The following is a 17,148-nucleotide window of genomic DNA, read 5'->3' on the forward strand; positions in this document are numbered from 1 at the left end:
AGCCAGATGGGTGGGGTATAAATTATTATTATTATTATTATTATTATTATTATTATTATTATTATTATTTAAAAAACAACAAACAAACAGATCCACTAAGTATGATCACTGGCTATTATCAATTATATATATATATATATATATATATATATATATATATATATATATATATATATATATTTAATGAATCATAGGCAGAACTAGGATTGGCTAAGCCAGGGGAAGCATCAGAGATGGAACCTGGACAGATCTGGTGAGCTTAGTATTTTAGCAGCTTTTGAGTAGAAGCTGGAATGATCTGTGTCATGGTAGAACCTAAAAATCTGGGAGCTTTCAAAGAGCATTGTGGATATAAGCTGAGGTGCTAAACATGGTGACCATTCATTTCAATGCTGTGTGAGAGAGCATAAAACAAAGACTGCAGTAGAGCAGGGATACTCTCCAGATCCTTTAGACTATAACTCCCATCATCCCTGACCGTTGGCCATGTTGGCAAGGTAGGACTGATGCACGTTACAGTCCAAGAACATCTGAAGGGTACCACATTGACTGTCCTTGATTAGTAGAGAAAATTTAAGGCCCTCTCTCTTGAAACTTGGACGAGGCTCCTTACCTTCAAATCATCCTTTTTTCCCATTTATAATTTACTGCAAACATCTAATGCATTTCTAAAAATACTTTCATGAAAAGGAGCACAAATATTAATGTAGCATTTTAATGTTCCCAAGAGAAGGCAACTTTTAAAAGAAGACTATTTGGCTGCCAAAAAATTGGTCTTTTGATTGCAGACTTCATTTTGTTTCCTATCTCTCTGTGAATTTGCCAATTATAGATCATCTGCTGTATTAAAACACGGAACGTATCTATGACGCATATTGAGTTTGCTTTATGCTTCCTTTCCCCTGAAGGAAATTGGAAACAAAACAACACTGTGAAAAGGTGGAAACGACCTTGCCTCTTTTAACAAGAAGAAAGCATCATATTCGCATTCATGCAAACGTGACCATATGGGTATCGGGCCGCTATTCCCACGAGGGATGTGTGACAACAAAGAAAATTTCATTCGTGCCCAGCAAAACAAGTACATTACATTTCTTCCATAGTCTGAAGCTGCAGATTTTATTGTGAAATAGTTCTGGTTTTGTTATTGTATTTTTTCCCCCTAGGGCAGCGAACATGTTAGCCAGCAAATTCCAACACATACAATTCTTTTTCACACTCACAGTTACCAGGCATAATTTTATGCAAGCCTGTCCTCCTACCCAGATACAATTTATGTGGTGAGGCTTCACCACCACATGGGGAAGAACTTTTTCTAAGCCACTGAAAGGATTGAGTATAGTTAGCATGGAGATGAGAATATTAAGCAGGGGTGATATAATAGCAGTCATCATATAACTGGAGGGTATCTGGATTTGTTCACATTAGTGCCCTGAAACACAGCAGGATCCCACCCCTAGCTGTGTTTCAAACTGTATTTGCACAGTTGTTCACTTCAGTATGCACAACCTTTTGTGTCTGTCCCCCATTACCGCTTACTGTGCATGCAGCTTTTGAATTGGTTTGATGAGTAAACCATATCAAACAGCAGTATTTGACAATAAATTACAGGATCAATATGGGTTGCGGCTATAACATTTGCAGTGGAGCCCATTCAATCACCTAAGGTATAGATCCCTGTGGAACGCCCTCCCATCAGATGTCAAGGAAATAAACAACTATCTGACTTTTAGAAGACATCTGAAGGCTGCCCTGTTTAGGGAAGTTTTTAATATTTGATGTTTTATCTTTTTAAATATTTTGTTGGGTGGGGTATAATTTTTTTATTATTATCAATTATTATTACTATTTGTTTTTATTATACTACAATGCTAATTTTAAGGCATCCCCATTATAGCATCTGCTAGGGCATCTTATATGTACTGCAACTCCTGCAGCCCCATAGCTGTCAACTTTCAGATTTGAAAATAAGGGATCAGCAGCCGTGAAAATAAGGGATCAGCAGCCTCACCTGTCCTGGGGAGCCTCAAAAATAAAGGATCAGCAGCCTCACCTGTCCCACGGACAGTCTACGGGATATCTAACAATCTGGGATTAGCAGCGGGAAGCAGCAGGAAACAGCTCTGGAATAAGGGAATTTCCCGCAAAAAAAGGGAAGGTTGACAGCTATGTGCAGCCCAAAGGGTGCCATATGTATTGCTCTGGTTTCCTTTGGACCACATCAGTGAGGTCAAGAGTGGAGTCTTGTCATCTGGGCAGCCCAGGTCCTCCAGCCACACTGCCCAGGCTTGCCCCCCAGAGAAGTCACTTTGAAGCTGCCTATGCAGCATTTTGACTTCACCCCTAGAAGCGCACTGCATTGTCTCTCGAGACAGATGAATGCCAACAACAACAAAGTGTGATAAAATGGTGCCTACTGCTAAGGTTATAGTGAATGTGTGCTGAAACCCTGCCCTTTTTAAAAAGATGGGAAAATGGAATAAAAACTCTTAAGTGCATCTGCAGCTGCTGAAATTATATTCTTTTTCTGTTCTGAAAACTGCCAGACTTTCTGTGGTCTTAAAAAAGGTGGAAGAACCCCAGAGAGAATACAGTCTGCTTATGATCAGATTATGGTGTTGTGTTGATGCCCCATTAAAAGTGAACCAAACATGGCAATTCCACATTAAATGCCAAGTGCGGAAGCACCCTGCGACTAGGAGAAACTGCATGCAAATTATTTTCTATTTGGTTGTTCTGTTTTTGCATTTTAGAGAAATGTCCTTCACCCTTCAGAATAAGAGCTTATCAGTTGTTCCACAAACTAAGAATTATGTGGGACTCACCAAGAGATATACTACAGTATGAACTGCAATACAAGGAAGAAATGCAAACAACCTCATCCTGGATATCAGTATGTAAATCAATAAGATCTGTATTAGAAAGCTTCTTATGGGCTAATATGGGCTGCCATATGTCCGGATTTTCCCAGACATAGCCAGGATCTCAACAACTTTCATGTTTTCTTTTTAAAAAGTGCAACAATTTTGGGGTCTTCCGTAAAAAAGTCAACTCTCTGGGTGTCCTGGTTTTTACTTTTTGAAATATGGCAACCCTATTCTTGTGGGCATCTAGTTTGGCCACTGTGAGAACAGAATACTGGACTAAATAGGCCTTTGGCCAGATCCTGCACAACTCTTCTTTTGTTCTTCACTATCAGAAAAATCTTAGCACTGACTTCCCCCTGAGTTTCTGCTGCACTTTCAATGTTGCTGAATTCAAATGTTGCAGGGGCTTTCTTACTTTATCTTCCTTTTATTGTTCCTACTGCTCATGTTTCAGTGGTTAAATTCAGGTGTCAAATTTATGATGCAGATTAAGCTGGCCTTTTGTACAAACTGTGTCAGTTTTTTATTTTGCTCAATTATTGCTTTGGTTGCTGGATTTGCAACTAATTCTTACAGAGCCTTTGATATGCCTCCAGCTGCATAGGGATTAATTGAAGGGTTTGGGATACTCCTCTCTAATGAAGGAATTTAAGAAGAGGTTGAAAAGCATGTGTAGAGTTATTCAGTCTGGATTTCATAACCCCGGACATCTCCTTCCTATCCCATTGGCACTGCCCTGCTAAACACTGATTGCCATTTTAATTAAGGCATCTGGCCTTTGGGAAGAACTCCAGCAGATAATCCGAGAATTATTAATTGTACTTATTTGCAGGTTCCTATAGAGAATGGGATCTTTAATACAACTATCTTCAGTGTAAATATATCATCATCATATGTTGCTCGCCTCAGATGTAAACCCCCTGGTAAAAGTTGTTCTGTTTGTGCTTGGAGTGAAGAAATTATGATCCCACATAGTAAGTTCAATGCTTATTAATTTAATCATGGGTGTATTTCAGTTGTTTGGCTTTGTTTAAGAATGAAATTCTGACTGTAAATATGCTTCTGGGTTTAAATTTCCCATATTGTTATTTACCAGAGCTTACTGAAAAGCCAACCATTGTGGAAAATGCAACTGAAAAGATAGCACAAGGAAAAATAAGTATCTTTCTTAAATGGAAGGTAATGTATTATATTTTTAGGCTACTCTTCTTCCTTGGAGCTCAGGCAAAGCCCCATCCACTTATATCCTTACAGCGATCCTATCAGCTAGAATAGACAGGGGTGTTGAGTAGCCCAGAGACAGCCAGGCAACATAATTGCTCAGCAGAGATTTTAACTCCACTTTCAAAATTCTGTCTACTATATCATAGGGTGTCTAGTTTGGACATATTTGATAAGTATTTTAAATTTGTGAAACGAATATAACTAACAAACAGCTACTCTGTATTGTGGCTACATAAATGACAAGAGCCAGGTCAGATGGAATGATCCAGTCCAACAAATCATCATGTGCCTTGTCCCAGTACCTTCTGGTTTATTTAACCAGTGTTTCTTGTGATGTCTGAATTTGAAATTAGTTTGAGCAGTGCCAAGTAAGATTGGTCAAACCACAGTTTCCTAGTTTGGATATCTGGGAAACTGGTTCAACAGGCCAAGGTGTATTGAGTTAAGGCTTGAGAGAAGGGAATGAAGGAGTCCAGAGGACTGCATAGGCACTTGGTTGGTTGGTTGGTCAACAAACATTACATCTGAACCAAGCCATAGTAAGAGTCAGTAATAATGAAGGCTGTTAAGTGATATTCACAAAACAGACAAGAAAATATATACAGAGATAAAATTGATACTAGAATTATATCTATCATCAAAAATTTATGCTTTTATAATTTAGTTTGGTATGGGTTGCAGCTTTCACTGTGCCTGCAATATTTCATGTTATTTTATTTCTGGTGCATAATAACTGTTTAATGTTCATATTTGCTTATATTAGACAACACAAAGCAGGAATACCATTGGTTACAATATAAGCGTCGAAAGAATACCCCACTATTGCCGCCACATACGGACATACCTCAGCATAACAGAGAACTGGGTGCATCTGAATCTCTCCATGGCTTATTACAGAATCAAAATCTTTGCCTATAATGAAGCAGGAGAATCCCCTCCACTAACATACCTGATTCCAGATTTCACTGCAAAAGCTACAGGTAGAGTATTTTTCTGTCAAGAAGAATGCCTAAAGAAAATATGGTGAAGAACCAAACCTCCCTTTTTTAAGTTTTGAAGCAGCATAAGTGGATTTCAATCAATGTGTTTGCTTGTTACACTATTTCTATCCGACTTACGTATCTGTCTGAACTCACTAAGGACACAATGCAGGGCTGGTTTCAGTGTGCTTAAGCCCATTTGAAGCAGCAGCTTGAGGGCACTTAATTGTTCCAATTGTGGACATCGTGTGATGCTGAAACTATAAGATGAAATAGTGTTTACATGGCAGTGGATTCCCAAGTACATGTGTTGGAATGCCCGTCCAAGAGGGGGTTGGGTTTTCTTAACACTCTCAGTTATTTTTAATAGTTTCCTTTTCCATTGCAGATTTACCTGGCCAGTTCAACCTATCAAATCAGCAAAATTATTCTGTTATCACCTGGGATCTAAAACACAGTTCAGATTGCATTGTGATCGACTGGGGCACTGGATTAGAAGACATGAAGATTCATGTTTCTACTTGGAAAAATGAGATACGACTAGGTATTAAATCAATTTCTATAAAACTGACAAGCAGATGTATTTTCATTGTTTGCTTCTAGACACTTAAAATAATCAGACATAAATAATCTGTTAACTACTTCACTTGGGTTCTGATCATGTTGAACAGTTCATGAACCAGGATAACAACGTAGGAGGGGCGATTCTGGATCAGACCAAAGACCCACTTTGTTCTCACAGGTGGCTATGGGACAGACATGAGCAGAATAGCATTCTCAGACTTATATTCCCCAGCATCTTGTTTTAAGAGGCACTGTACGTCTGACACTTACATAGACATAATAACTTTGCCAACCTTATCCTCTGTTTCATGGTAGCAAATTCCATAGTTTAACTGTGTGTTTTGTAAAATACTTTTCATCTGACCTGAATGGTCAACCATTCAGCTTTGTTGGAAAACCCCCGATTCTAGCATTAGGAGAGACAAACTTCTCCTTATCCACTTCCTCCATATTCTCAGTGTGTGTCTGCATGTGTGCTAGCAGTGCGCTGTGCTGTTCAGTGCAGGGGGATTAAGCCCATTGAAAGCAAACATCATTTATGGCCTTGGAAACCTGCTTTGACATGTGGATCTCCTTTCCTGGGCTATTTATAATTTGATCAGTGGATCTTATTTTCAAAATTGCTAGCTATATTTTAACCAAGAAAACCAGGGCATTATAATAAAACCAGAAACACAAGCACTGTCAGAGCCATCTGTCAAGCAAGCCCAAACAGACTTTGTAGGATTTCAGATCTCCGGCAAGTTTTGTAGGTGTAGAAACAAGTTTTCAAACAGAACTGGATAATAGAAAGCAAGTGCAGTTGCTGTGCATCTTCTGTGTCTGTGAAGCTTGCACTGAAATCCTGCATAGTATTGGATGAAATATGCAAAGCCAAAGCCAAAGGCACAGACCTCAATGAATCCAAAGGATATCCAGTCACTATTCACTTTTGTTTTCTTTCTTGCTCTGTCCTGCTTTCCCTTTTCATCATCCCAGCCACTAACAATGAATTCCAGTTTCAGAAAAAGTACCATCAATAGTGGTTAGATGAAAAACAACAGATATATCAAAGCCCCCACACTGTGCCTGCTCATTAGCAAGCCATGGAGGAAAGATTTATACATTTCAGACACAGCAGAACAACAATATACATAGATGAGAAGATTCCCTTTGCCCACAGCCACCTAGTGCCATGAAGCGTACTTACTGTCCTGTCACAGGCTAGATAGCTTTTCCTCATCTTCCTGAAAATGTCCTTGCAAAGCCCAATAATAATTCCTTAGCTTGTTGTACGAAGACCATCTGATTTATCTGCAAAGAACCTCTAATTCAGGGACGTTTCGCAGCACTCTCTTTCTGCATATTGATAGGGATCGCACAGGTGATTCTAGCAAACAGATCAATCGGGATTAGCCGTAATGTACCTTGGAAGGCATCTGATCTGAGGTTGCCATCAATTATTCATCCCCTGTTTTCCTTGACCTTCTTTTATTACATGTTCATCCCCTTCAGGTTGCTTTTTTTAAAGCTTCCGGAACAAGAAAAATCCATACTTGAACCATCAGGAGTAAAGTCATTTTCGTTTCCCCACAGCATCTCAACCTTGTAGATGTAGCAAGCTTAGCATATTTTGAAAAGCAAGGCCATCTGCTATATAATGCCATCTGATTTAAACAATTGAACACTCGCATTATCTGAAGGTGGATGGGAATGCACGTATATCCAACAAATTCATGTGCACGGTCTTCTTAGATTCCTGGGTTTCAGGTGTACGTGTGGCAGAATTATGTTATGAATTATACATTTGCAAGTGGCAATGTCTGTGTCTACCATCTAGATGGCCTCCAACCGTATAAGTTATATAAAGTAACATTTCATGCGTTTGACTGTCAGTGTGAGGATTTCATGAAACGTGAATGGACGCTGGCCAGGACTTACTTCTATGCAGTGGAAGGAGGTATATCTTCATATTTTTTTCTAATATAGTTTCTTCTTGTTTCTATTCCAACTTTTAATAAGTACTCATAAGCGTTCTACTGCAATGAGTGGGCACTAACCTAAGGCAGGGGTAACCAACATGTTGCCCTCCAGATGTTGTGGACTACAACTCCCATCACCCATGACCATTGGCCATGTTGGCTGGGTCTTGTGGGAACTGTAGTCCAAAACACCTGGAGAGAGCTATGTTAACTACCCTGATGTAAGTGTATACTCCACACTATAATGGACTTGTTTGGGGCATTTGATGAAGTTAGTTCCCCAATTTAATCATTATTTAATAATTCAATTATTATTCAATTATTTTATTCCTCCCCCCCCCCCCCCACGTTTCCATAAAACATTATTCTGCTCTATTCTTTTTCAAACATCCTGATATTCCTGATATACCAACTATGGCCATTCTTGCACAGGGATAGTCTGACCACTGTGATTCATGCATTTGGGGCAGACCAAAACCTTGGTGTCCACCAGTCAGTAGAGGGCAAGTCCAAGAGGGCAGCAAATGCATAAAACTAGCTGAGGAAAATTAGTTTGGGAGGAAAAAAAAACCTCAGCTAATTTGGAAACTCTCTTTTAAGTTCCCAAAAAAGGTCCAGCTAATGTAACTGTTCCAGTTGTGACGAAGCAGTCAGCTGTTGTGAAATGGGATGCCATACCTACAGAAGAGTGCTTAGGATTCCTTCTGGGTTACAGAATTCACTACACCGAAATCTTGAAAAACCTCTCTGTGGGTAAGGTCACTTTGTTGACTGGACGTTATCATTGAAAGATTCGTCATCTAGTTCACACTCAAAAGCAGCATTTTGTTTCTAAATTGAAAAATGTCGGAGGAAATTGCACATGGCTGTGGCTGATGGGAGTTGTAGTCCAATAATATCTGAAGGATGACAACTTTCCTATCACTGGATTAGTGTAAAAAAATGCCAAAACTGATATAGTTACAGTCACCAAGACTCCTTTATCTATCAACAACAACACATTTACCGTGGCACCTTTGAATGCTCAAAGCACTTCCTCTATTTCTTCAGAGAAATGTCACAACAGTCCTGTAAAGCAGATCATGTACTCTCATTTCCACATTGCAGATGCAGAGTTGAGGCTGAGAGAGAGTGGCTTTCCTAAGGTTCCCTGCTGAGTTCATGGCAGGGACAACAAGATCCATACTGAGATCGTTCTTTCTCCGATAGTCAGAACAACTAACTATTATAGAAAGTGTTTAATTGCAGAAGCCTGGTGGGAAAGAAGTGCTTTCAGCAAACCTTTAAAGGTCAACATAGAAGGTGCCTGCTGAATTTCTATTGGAAGAGCATTCAACAGGGCTTGGTCTATGATGCTAAAGGCTCAGTTCATGTCTATCTCAAATGAGCCTCACCAACTCATGAGAAAAACCAGTGATGCTCCTACAGATGATCTCAGTGCCTGAACTGGGATATATTCTGTATATATCTATACAGAGGTATTGAAATCTTATATTGGACTCACGATCTGTCATAGCGTTTTGATTGCTTCCCTCTTGTGTTGCAGCTGTTACTGTCGGTCCTTCAACTCAAAAGTACCTCATAACGGGACTTACGGCAAAAACTCTTTATAGAGTGCAGACCTCAGGACTCACCAGTAAGGGAGAAGGAGCTCAAAGCCAGCCACAAATTTTTACTACCCTGAAATATGGTATTGCAAAGGTTTTAAGAATTTGTTTATTTTTATTTTTCAATATAAATATTGCCGGGATGGATAAGTGTCAAACAATTAAAGCAGTAGGTGGCATCTAATCCCACTTCCTCTCATGAATACTGGGGCACCCCATTTTTGCTGAGCACTTAAGCTCTCTGCCCCATTCCCAAAGCAACTCCCAAGGACTGAGATTACCTCTGTAGCAGATTAGGATGTGGCACAGAGGGCTGGTGGAGGTGGGGTTGTCAGCAGAACAAATAGGTGTCCCCATATAACATAAGCAGAAATGCCACTCACCTCAGCCTAGATGACCATTGAAGTAGTCAGTCCTTCCATTTCTACCTGAATTATTTGTATGGGGAAGTAATGCATTGATTTATGCATTCCCATTAGTATATACCCTCAATTTTAGCCTGGAGGAAAGAAGAGCTGCACCCATTTGATTTATACCCACAGCAGCCACAAACAGCCTGCCAACCTAGCAGTTCGAAAGCACCCCCAGGTGCAAGTAGATAAATAGGGACCGCTTACTAGCGGGAAGGTAAACGGCGTTTCCGTGTGCAGCTCTGGCTCGCCAGAGCAGCGATGTCACGCTGGCCACGTGACCCGGAAGTGTCTCCGGACAGCGCTGGCCCCTGGCCTCTTAAGTGAGATGGGCGCACAACCCCAGAGTCTGTCAAGACTGGCCCATATGGGCAGGGGTACCTTTACCTTTACCTTTACAGCCACAAACAAGAGTCAGGCAGGTGTGGTCATAATAAGCGTAAGCCCCCATTCAACACAAATGGATCCCTTGGAAAATATTTCTTCTTCATTTTTAATTGACTAGGACACAATATGAGATGGAAAGGAATAGGCATTTATGCTGACAGAGGGAAGTTGACCCTGAAAAGCTTTCTAGCTAGGGGACATATTTATAATCTCCTCTGTTTCCACTGCTCAGGCTGTGAGTTCCGTTACTTCTGTATCCAAAAATAGCATCACATGCAAGAGAGAGTGATCAGCAAGTCTGGGGGGATCCAAAAGGAGAGACCCCCCAAAACAGCCTAGTAAAAACTGGGTGTGCTCAGAGGCCAAAGGATTCTGGCTGGCTGGCTAGAGTGGGATAGCTAGAACACTGAACAGAAGCACTTCACGCTGCAAAATTTAGCTTGACATCTCTCTAGAGGCCTCCTTGAAAATTGTAAAGGAGGTTCCATTAGCCCTCTGTGCAAATGGTTCAATTGTCAAATGATATTTGTTAAGCAGTTTTCAAATACGTAATCTAAACGAGTGTTGTGAACATTCTAATCATCAGATCCTGGGGAATTTGAAGGAAGTGTGGCTGGCCTCTGTCTTGGCCTCATGGTGACCATGGCTGCCATTGCCATGCTTTGTTCCCTGATACTTAAGAGGTAAGAGAGTTTCCTTGCCTTGCATATTTTCATCTAGCCTATATTACTTATTAAGGGACGCACGGGTGGCGCTGTGGTCTAAGCCACAGAGCCTAGGACTTGCCGATCAGAAGGTCGGCGGTTCGAATCCTCGCGACGGGGTGAGCTCCCGTTGTTCGATCCCTGCTCCTGCCCACCTAGCAGTTCAAAAGCACATCAAAGTGCAAGTAGATAAATAGGTACCGCTCTGGCGGGAAGGTAAATGACGTTTCCATGCGCTGCTCTGGTTCACCAGAAGCAGCTTAGTCATGCTGGCCAGATGACCCGGAAGCTGTACGCTGGCTCCCTCGGCCAATAAAGCAAGATGAGAGCCACTACCCCAGAGTCGGTCACGACTGGACCTAATGGTCAGGGGTCCCTTTACCTTATGTTACTTATTAAGCACAAGTAGGCAACATGGTTAGAGCCAATATTGTCTGGTGGTTAGAGAGTTGGAGCGGGTCTTTCAGGGAGTCATCTACTAAACCTCTGTCAGTTCACTCTCATTATGTTTCCCTTCTATGAAACCACCCTGAGATCTATGGGTATAAGACAATATACAAATTTAATAAATAAAAAACAAAAACAGAATACTGACCAAAAAGTAACAGTGACCTACAATACAGGATTGTTTGTGAGAAATATAAAGGTTCTAAAGTACTTGGCATTAGCAAATTATAAACTGCCTATTCCTTAAAGCCATGAAACGTGAAAATCACCATACTGTGACAGGTAGGAGTAAATTATTTGCTGAGAACAACCTTTGGTCTGGAGATTCAGGTCTGTAAGAGCAAATTATCTGATTTGTTTAAAATATTTTTTTAAAAAAATAGTTTACTGAAAGCTTTTTTTAAAAAAAAATTGAACATTTAAATAACATTTAGAATAAATTCATGCCCAAGGGACGGGCTTATTAACTGAGTGTAGTTTTAATCTGTTTTACTATTTTAACTACGGCATGTTTTGATGTATGGTTGTGTTTCCCCTGCCTCAGTTTATGAAATAAATAAATAAAATAATAGTTCCCAGGATCTTTGCACTCTTTGGGTGGAACACTGGAAACCAGAAGTAGGTTTTACTCCTTAGTGAACAATAGAGAAGATAACTGCCTGCCTTTTTTAAATGTGTGTAACTCTGTAAAGAAAAGAGCTGTAATATATGAAGAGAACTGACCATTTAAGGTGCAGTCATGGAGAGCATTATAGGAAATAGCAGGCCCAGCTCTTTGTGGGTGGAAAAGGCAATCATTGGGTAGGGGTGGTCCCTTCTCCTCATTGCCTTTACCATTCTATGGCTGGTCAGGAGAGGATTTGATTCTGCTGAACCCAAAAACCCCTTCTTCCCTGGACACCATACTCTCTCCCTTTATTTTTTAAACTTTTTAGATGGAAAAAGCAGAGAGGGATAGGAAGCTAAAAAGCCACCAGATCTTAGGAAGGAGCAATAACCCCATCATGAATCCTCTCCCTCATCTCATAGGATTCTTCTGCCCGGTGGCGTAGCGTGGGTTGTCAGCACCCGGGGCAAGGCAAGTAATTTGCGCCCCCTAACCCTAACCCCCAGATGTTGTGCCCGGTGCGGCCGGCACCCCCGGCACCCCCCATGCTACGCCACTGCTTCTGCCTGACAAGGAGAATATTCTTTTGTTCTGAGTGATTATTTGGGAATTACTCTATTTTCTCCTTCAAGCTTGAGAACTGTGTTTTCCTCTTCCCTTTGGGTTTCTTTTCCAAAACCCACCCACCACATAAATGGTTACCAAAAGCAGTTAAAACTGCCCTTAGCCTTTCAACTGTTCAGGGCACGACACAAAAATCCTGGTACAAATGTTGCAGAAAGGCTCTTGTTGACCCCATTTCTGCCAACTCGATCCCTTTCTTTCAAACATTTCTAAACTGTCTTTCATCAAAAATTCCAGAGTGGTTTACAGTTCATAAATACCAACACAATGAAAAAAATTAATTAAACTTTAACACAGTAAAAACAGTAGCCAAGCAACAGGGTGTATTGATGACCAGCAAAGTCGTGGGTGAACGTTAAGTATCTGACCAATATAGACGTCAGAATGGAGCTTGGGCAACTTTTAAGATGTTAATAAATGACTATGCTCTTACAAGCTTAAACAAAATTTGTCCTTGCAGATCAAGAAAGCTATGTTGGCCAGCTGTACCAAATCCAAAATATAGCGCTGCTCTGCTGAGTATGGAGAGGACCACACCAGTGGTATGCAAATACTGTTTTAAAGCGTTACATTACCATTTATTACTACCTACTTCTCTGTATATGTTTCTGTTATAGGTAAGGCAAAAAGGTAAAAAAGAAAAGAAAAAAGAGGTTGCTCTTTCGTTGTTAGCCGCCCTGAGCCCGGTCTTGGCTGGGGAGGGCGGGGTATAAATAAAAATTTGTTGTTGTTGTTAAAACCAGAGTTATAATGCAATCAAACACCAGACAAGTGCGAGATAGCATGTCTCTAAACACTAGTTGCTAGGGATCTCTGACCACTGAATTGGCTTCCTATAGGGACCTGGTTGGGCAGCGTGAGAGCAGAATGCTTGACTAGATGGGCCTTTCATCCAGCAGGGCTTTTATTGTGTTTTTATTTCTGGATCATAAATTTATTTTCCCATGCAGTCACCTACAGGAGTACACACACAGAAAGGCTATAATAAATGCACGAAAATACCAGCATGCTGGGGTCATTTTCACATAAGGGTTGATTCCTAACCCATGCGCCATTGCCCAAAGCAATTATAGCTTTTGCAGCTTTTTAGCTGCTGAGTTTATTTAATCGGTATATAAAAGCCTACATTTTTAAAAAAGAAAAATTGTATATGTTGTCTATTGCACTTTGACATCTGATTTTATGCAAACACTGCAAGTTAAAATGGTTCTAGCCAGCTCTGCTGTACCGTTTTTATTTTATTTATTTTATTGGTTTTTTATTATTTTAATATTTTTTATTGGTTTTTATCATATAAAATTATAAAACATACCACACAGTTTATCACAAATACAATCTTATTGGACTTCCATCAGCACCTCTGATAATCCTCCATCTTAATCACGTCTTATGCATTTCCTAAATTAATATTGCTGTACTGTTTTTAATACTTGATTGGGCGCTGCCCAAAGTGGCTGGGGAAATTCAGCCAGATGGGTGGGGTATAAACCATTATTTATTTATTTATTTATTTATTTATTTATTATAGGCCAACAAGAAAGGGAAGGCGAAACCTAGGCTGCATTGAAGGGGACAATGGAAGATTAATTCAGTTTGCTTAATATAGTACAGTATATACTGTACAGTATACAGTAATATAGTACAGGGAGTGAATGAGCTCACCTAGTCCCTACTGGAAAATTCTGTTATGTATGGGTGAATGGTATAACCTAGGGGTCAGCAAATCTTTTCAGCAGGGGGGCCGGTCCACTGTCCCTCTGAACTTGTGGGGGGCCAGACTATATTTTTTTGGGGGGGGGAATGAACAAATTCCTATGCCCCACAAATAACAGAGATACATTTTAAATAAAAGCACACATTCTACTCATGTAAAAACACGCTGATTCCCGGACCATCTGCGGGCTGGATTTAGAAAGCGATTGGGCTGGATCCGGCCCCTGGGCCTTAGTTTGCCTACCCATGGTATAACCATATAAGAGTAATACCAGTAGATAGTCAGGTCATTTTCATTATATGAAAATGTTTTTCATTAAAATTAACTTTGATATGAAAGAATTCATTTACCATTTAGTGCACTTTTCAATTGGGGTCATAGTAAGGAACCAAACAAAACTGTAACAAGGCTTTGCATTGTCTTACAGTATGTTTCAACTGTGTTTTATGTGCAGGTTCTTCTGCGACCCAGTTTACAGACTCCGTCACAAGCATATAATGAAGCCAATGAGCTTTATGTGGTAGATGATGATTCAGAGACACCGTTAAGACAAGGATCCCTTTCTCCAGGCACAGCTACAATGGTTTCCACAGACCATTCTGAAGCAGTTGCAAGGCAAATACTGGACACTACTCTGAATCCTTTGAAAATCCCTGACCAAGTCAGCAGCAGTGAGAAGGGAAAGGTTGGAGTTCACACTGATTATATTGGTGTGGCTGTCAGTCAGAGAGCCATGCAGAAGCTCTCAACACATCTCCCCAAAGGAGCAGCCCATCTAGAGAGGACGTTGATCAACAATTCAAGAAGACAACCAGCAGCACACACTGCTCAAAATCCTCTAATGCTAAGTCAGGGGCTGCTTAGTCCAGCAACTTTGTCCTTAGAAAGCAGGTCAAAATTTGAGCAAAATCATCAGGAACTACCTTGTTGAGATGAACAGCAATTAAAAGACAGATTCTGGCAGTAGGACATGTCATTTTAGGGGTGAAACTTAACTTTTTCAAGTATATTCAGTGAGGGTTCTAAAAATATGTTATTGGCATGAGGGATTAAAATCTGCTATTAGTTTTGTGATTGGACGTTTAGGTAAGTCTACGAAGTTTGCAGTTTTGATTTTTATGCAATTTTGCACAATGTTTCACACAAGTTTAAAATTATTAGAAATTCCACAAAAAACGTAAAATGTCAATATTTTACTGTAGTTACTTACCAAGCAAAACTAAATTATATCAGTTTAACCAAAATATCTTTTGAATTCCCAAGTCATGTTGCAACTTTTCAGCACCCTTCATTTTTGGAATTTGAAAGTTGGAAAATTCAACACGCCCCATTCTGGCAATCCCTCCAATGTAATTTCTAAAAACAGGCGGCACATAACACTGTTGCATTTAATCCTTGGGGTGTATTTTATGATTACAAATCAGAACATAACTTCTGTTCATACAGATTAATATTTTTTGAGGAGGTGTGAGTGCTCCGAAAGGGTCCTAGAGCCTCCCCTTTTCCTTCTAAAAGCTGTGTGCTAACTAGGCTTTGGGAAGGAGGCGGGAGAACTCTAGGACCCTGTCCAAGCCCTCGTGCCTCCTCCTTTGGGAGAATTGGGGTTGGATGGGCTCTTTTTTTGAGCCGCACACAAAGGTACCAAGTGCTTTGCTCTATGTAATGTCCAGCAGCCTGTTGTAGTCTCGTTGCTGAACAACATGCAGGCCTCAGTGGAGTGGGAGGCTAGCCAATCAGAAGAGTCTCTGAGGTGTACTTGCCTGGAGGCAGAGTCAGCATACAAAGTCAGGTCCAGTCCTAGGGTTGGGTGACCAGCAATCTGTGTGGCCTGGCGGTCCAGGGTATCTGATGATCATGAGCTCAAGGGCCAAGACAAGCAGGAAGCAGCAAGGAACTACAAGCGTTGTTACCAGCCTCTGTCTGCTGCTGGAAGCTGTGCTTAAGGTTGAAGCCAGCTGGTTCTCATCAGTGCCTTCTCCTCTGAGTCCTTGAAGGTTGATCAGCTGCAGGTGGAGTCACTCCACCTTCTCCCCCTTCAGGCTGCTGTTCAGCAGGCAAAGCTGACTCCTGGCCTCCTCATGGTGGTAATTTGCATGCATGTACATTTGCACGTACATTATAATGTGTTCTCTCTTGTGCAATCTGTCTGTGCACTCACATTTTTTATTTGAATGTGGGCAGAAGCAGTGACTATAAGGATTTGATTAAGAAACAATAGGTAAATAAGCAGGTTATACAAGTAATTTATATACGGAATAGTCATAATTTTCTGTTCATATGTAGCCATCTTGTGTACTGATTTTATACAGCAAAGAGAAAATAATACAATCTAGAATGAATCAAGTGAATTTATCTCTACAATATAACTAAGCATCTTCACTTTCAAAAAACGGTACAGCCCATAAGATAGCTTCAGCTGCCTCTTCTCTCTCTTACCTGTTGCTAAAAGTAGGCTAATTATTTTATTAAGCAGATGCTGCTACCTAATAAATCATACGCATTCTTCTTTAATGATGGGAGTTGGCAGATTGTGAGGCAGGGAAAGTGTTTTACTGGTGACGGGCTTCTGGAAACAAGGTGAAAGGAAATATACATCACCCCCCCCCCAAAAAAAAACCTAATTAGCAAATTAATTTCTCTTATTTAACTTGATGGTATACACTGTAGAACTCTGTTTATCTTACACTGAGGAAAACTATAGTCAGATCCTGAATTCTGACCTTCTGCTAGACTCAAGATACTTTAAACAAGTTCCACCAAACTAAGTGGCAAGTTCTTACACAATTTAAGTTAAAAGAATTTCCTTGTAGGCTGGCTAGGAAGAATGCAGTTCAAAACATGCCCCAGCCATGAACTCACTATAAGGATTTTCACAGCCCCAGACCGTTACAAATGGGGAATAGGAGCAGCCTTGACAATAAATGTGAGGAACTTGAATTCTATGCATGTTAAATGTTGGCATTACTTTATGTTGATATTTTATCATTTTTAACACACACACTTCCTCAATACTCCAGATTTTTTCATCTTTGCTATCACTGCAAATGCAAAG

The 17,148-nt window shown here is 40.4% G+C and overlaps 1 protein-coding gene across 1 annotated transcript in view; it reads left to right on the forward strand.

Moving 5' to 3' along the window:
- LOC309379863 (interleukin-6 receptor subunit beta-like) overlaps positions 1-15,235 on the forward strand; it is a 64,053-nt gene extending 48,818 nt beyond the window's left edge. The window contains exons 7-18 of the mRNA XM_081929371.1: positions 909-1,081; positions 2,754-2,893; positions 3,700-3,841; positions 3,964-4,046; positions 4,855-5,071; positions 5,460-5,615; positions 7,455-7,574; positions 8,197-8,349; positions 9,143-9,286; positions 10,587-10,683; positions 12,843-12,924; positions 14,551-15,235. Of these exons, the coding sequence (XP_081785497.1) occupies positions 909-1,081; positions 2,754-2,893; positions 3,700-3,841; positions 3,964-4,046; positions 4,855-5,071; positions 5,460-5,615; positions 7,455-7,574; positions 8,197-8,349; positions 9,143-9,286; positions 10,587-10,683; positions 12,843-12,924; positions 14,551-15,027 (1,984 nt within the window). The 3' untranslated portion in view covers positions 15,028-15,235. The remainder of the gene's footprint in view (positions 1-908; positions 1,082-2,753; positions 2,894-3,699; positions 3,842-3,963; positions 4,047-4,854; positions 5,072-5,459; positions 5,616-7,454; positions 7,575-8,196; positions 8,350-9,142; positions 9,287-10,586; positions 10,684-12,842; positions 12,925-14,550) is intronic.
- The last annotated feature ends 1,913 nt before the right edge of the window (positions 15,236-17,148 follow it).

The sequence above is a fragment of the Podarcis melisellensis genome (assembly GCF_964234715.1).
Source record: "Podarcis melisellensis genome assembly, chromosome: 11".
Classification (NCBI taxonomy): Eukaryota; Metazoa; Chordata; class Lepidosauria; order Squamata; family Lacertidae; genus Podarcis; species Podarcis melisellensis.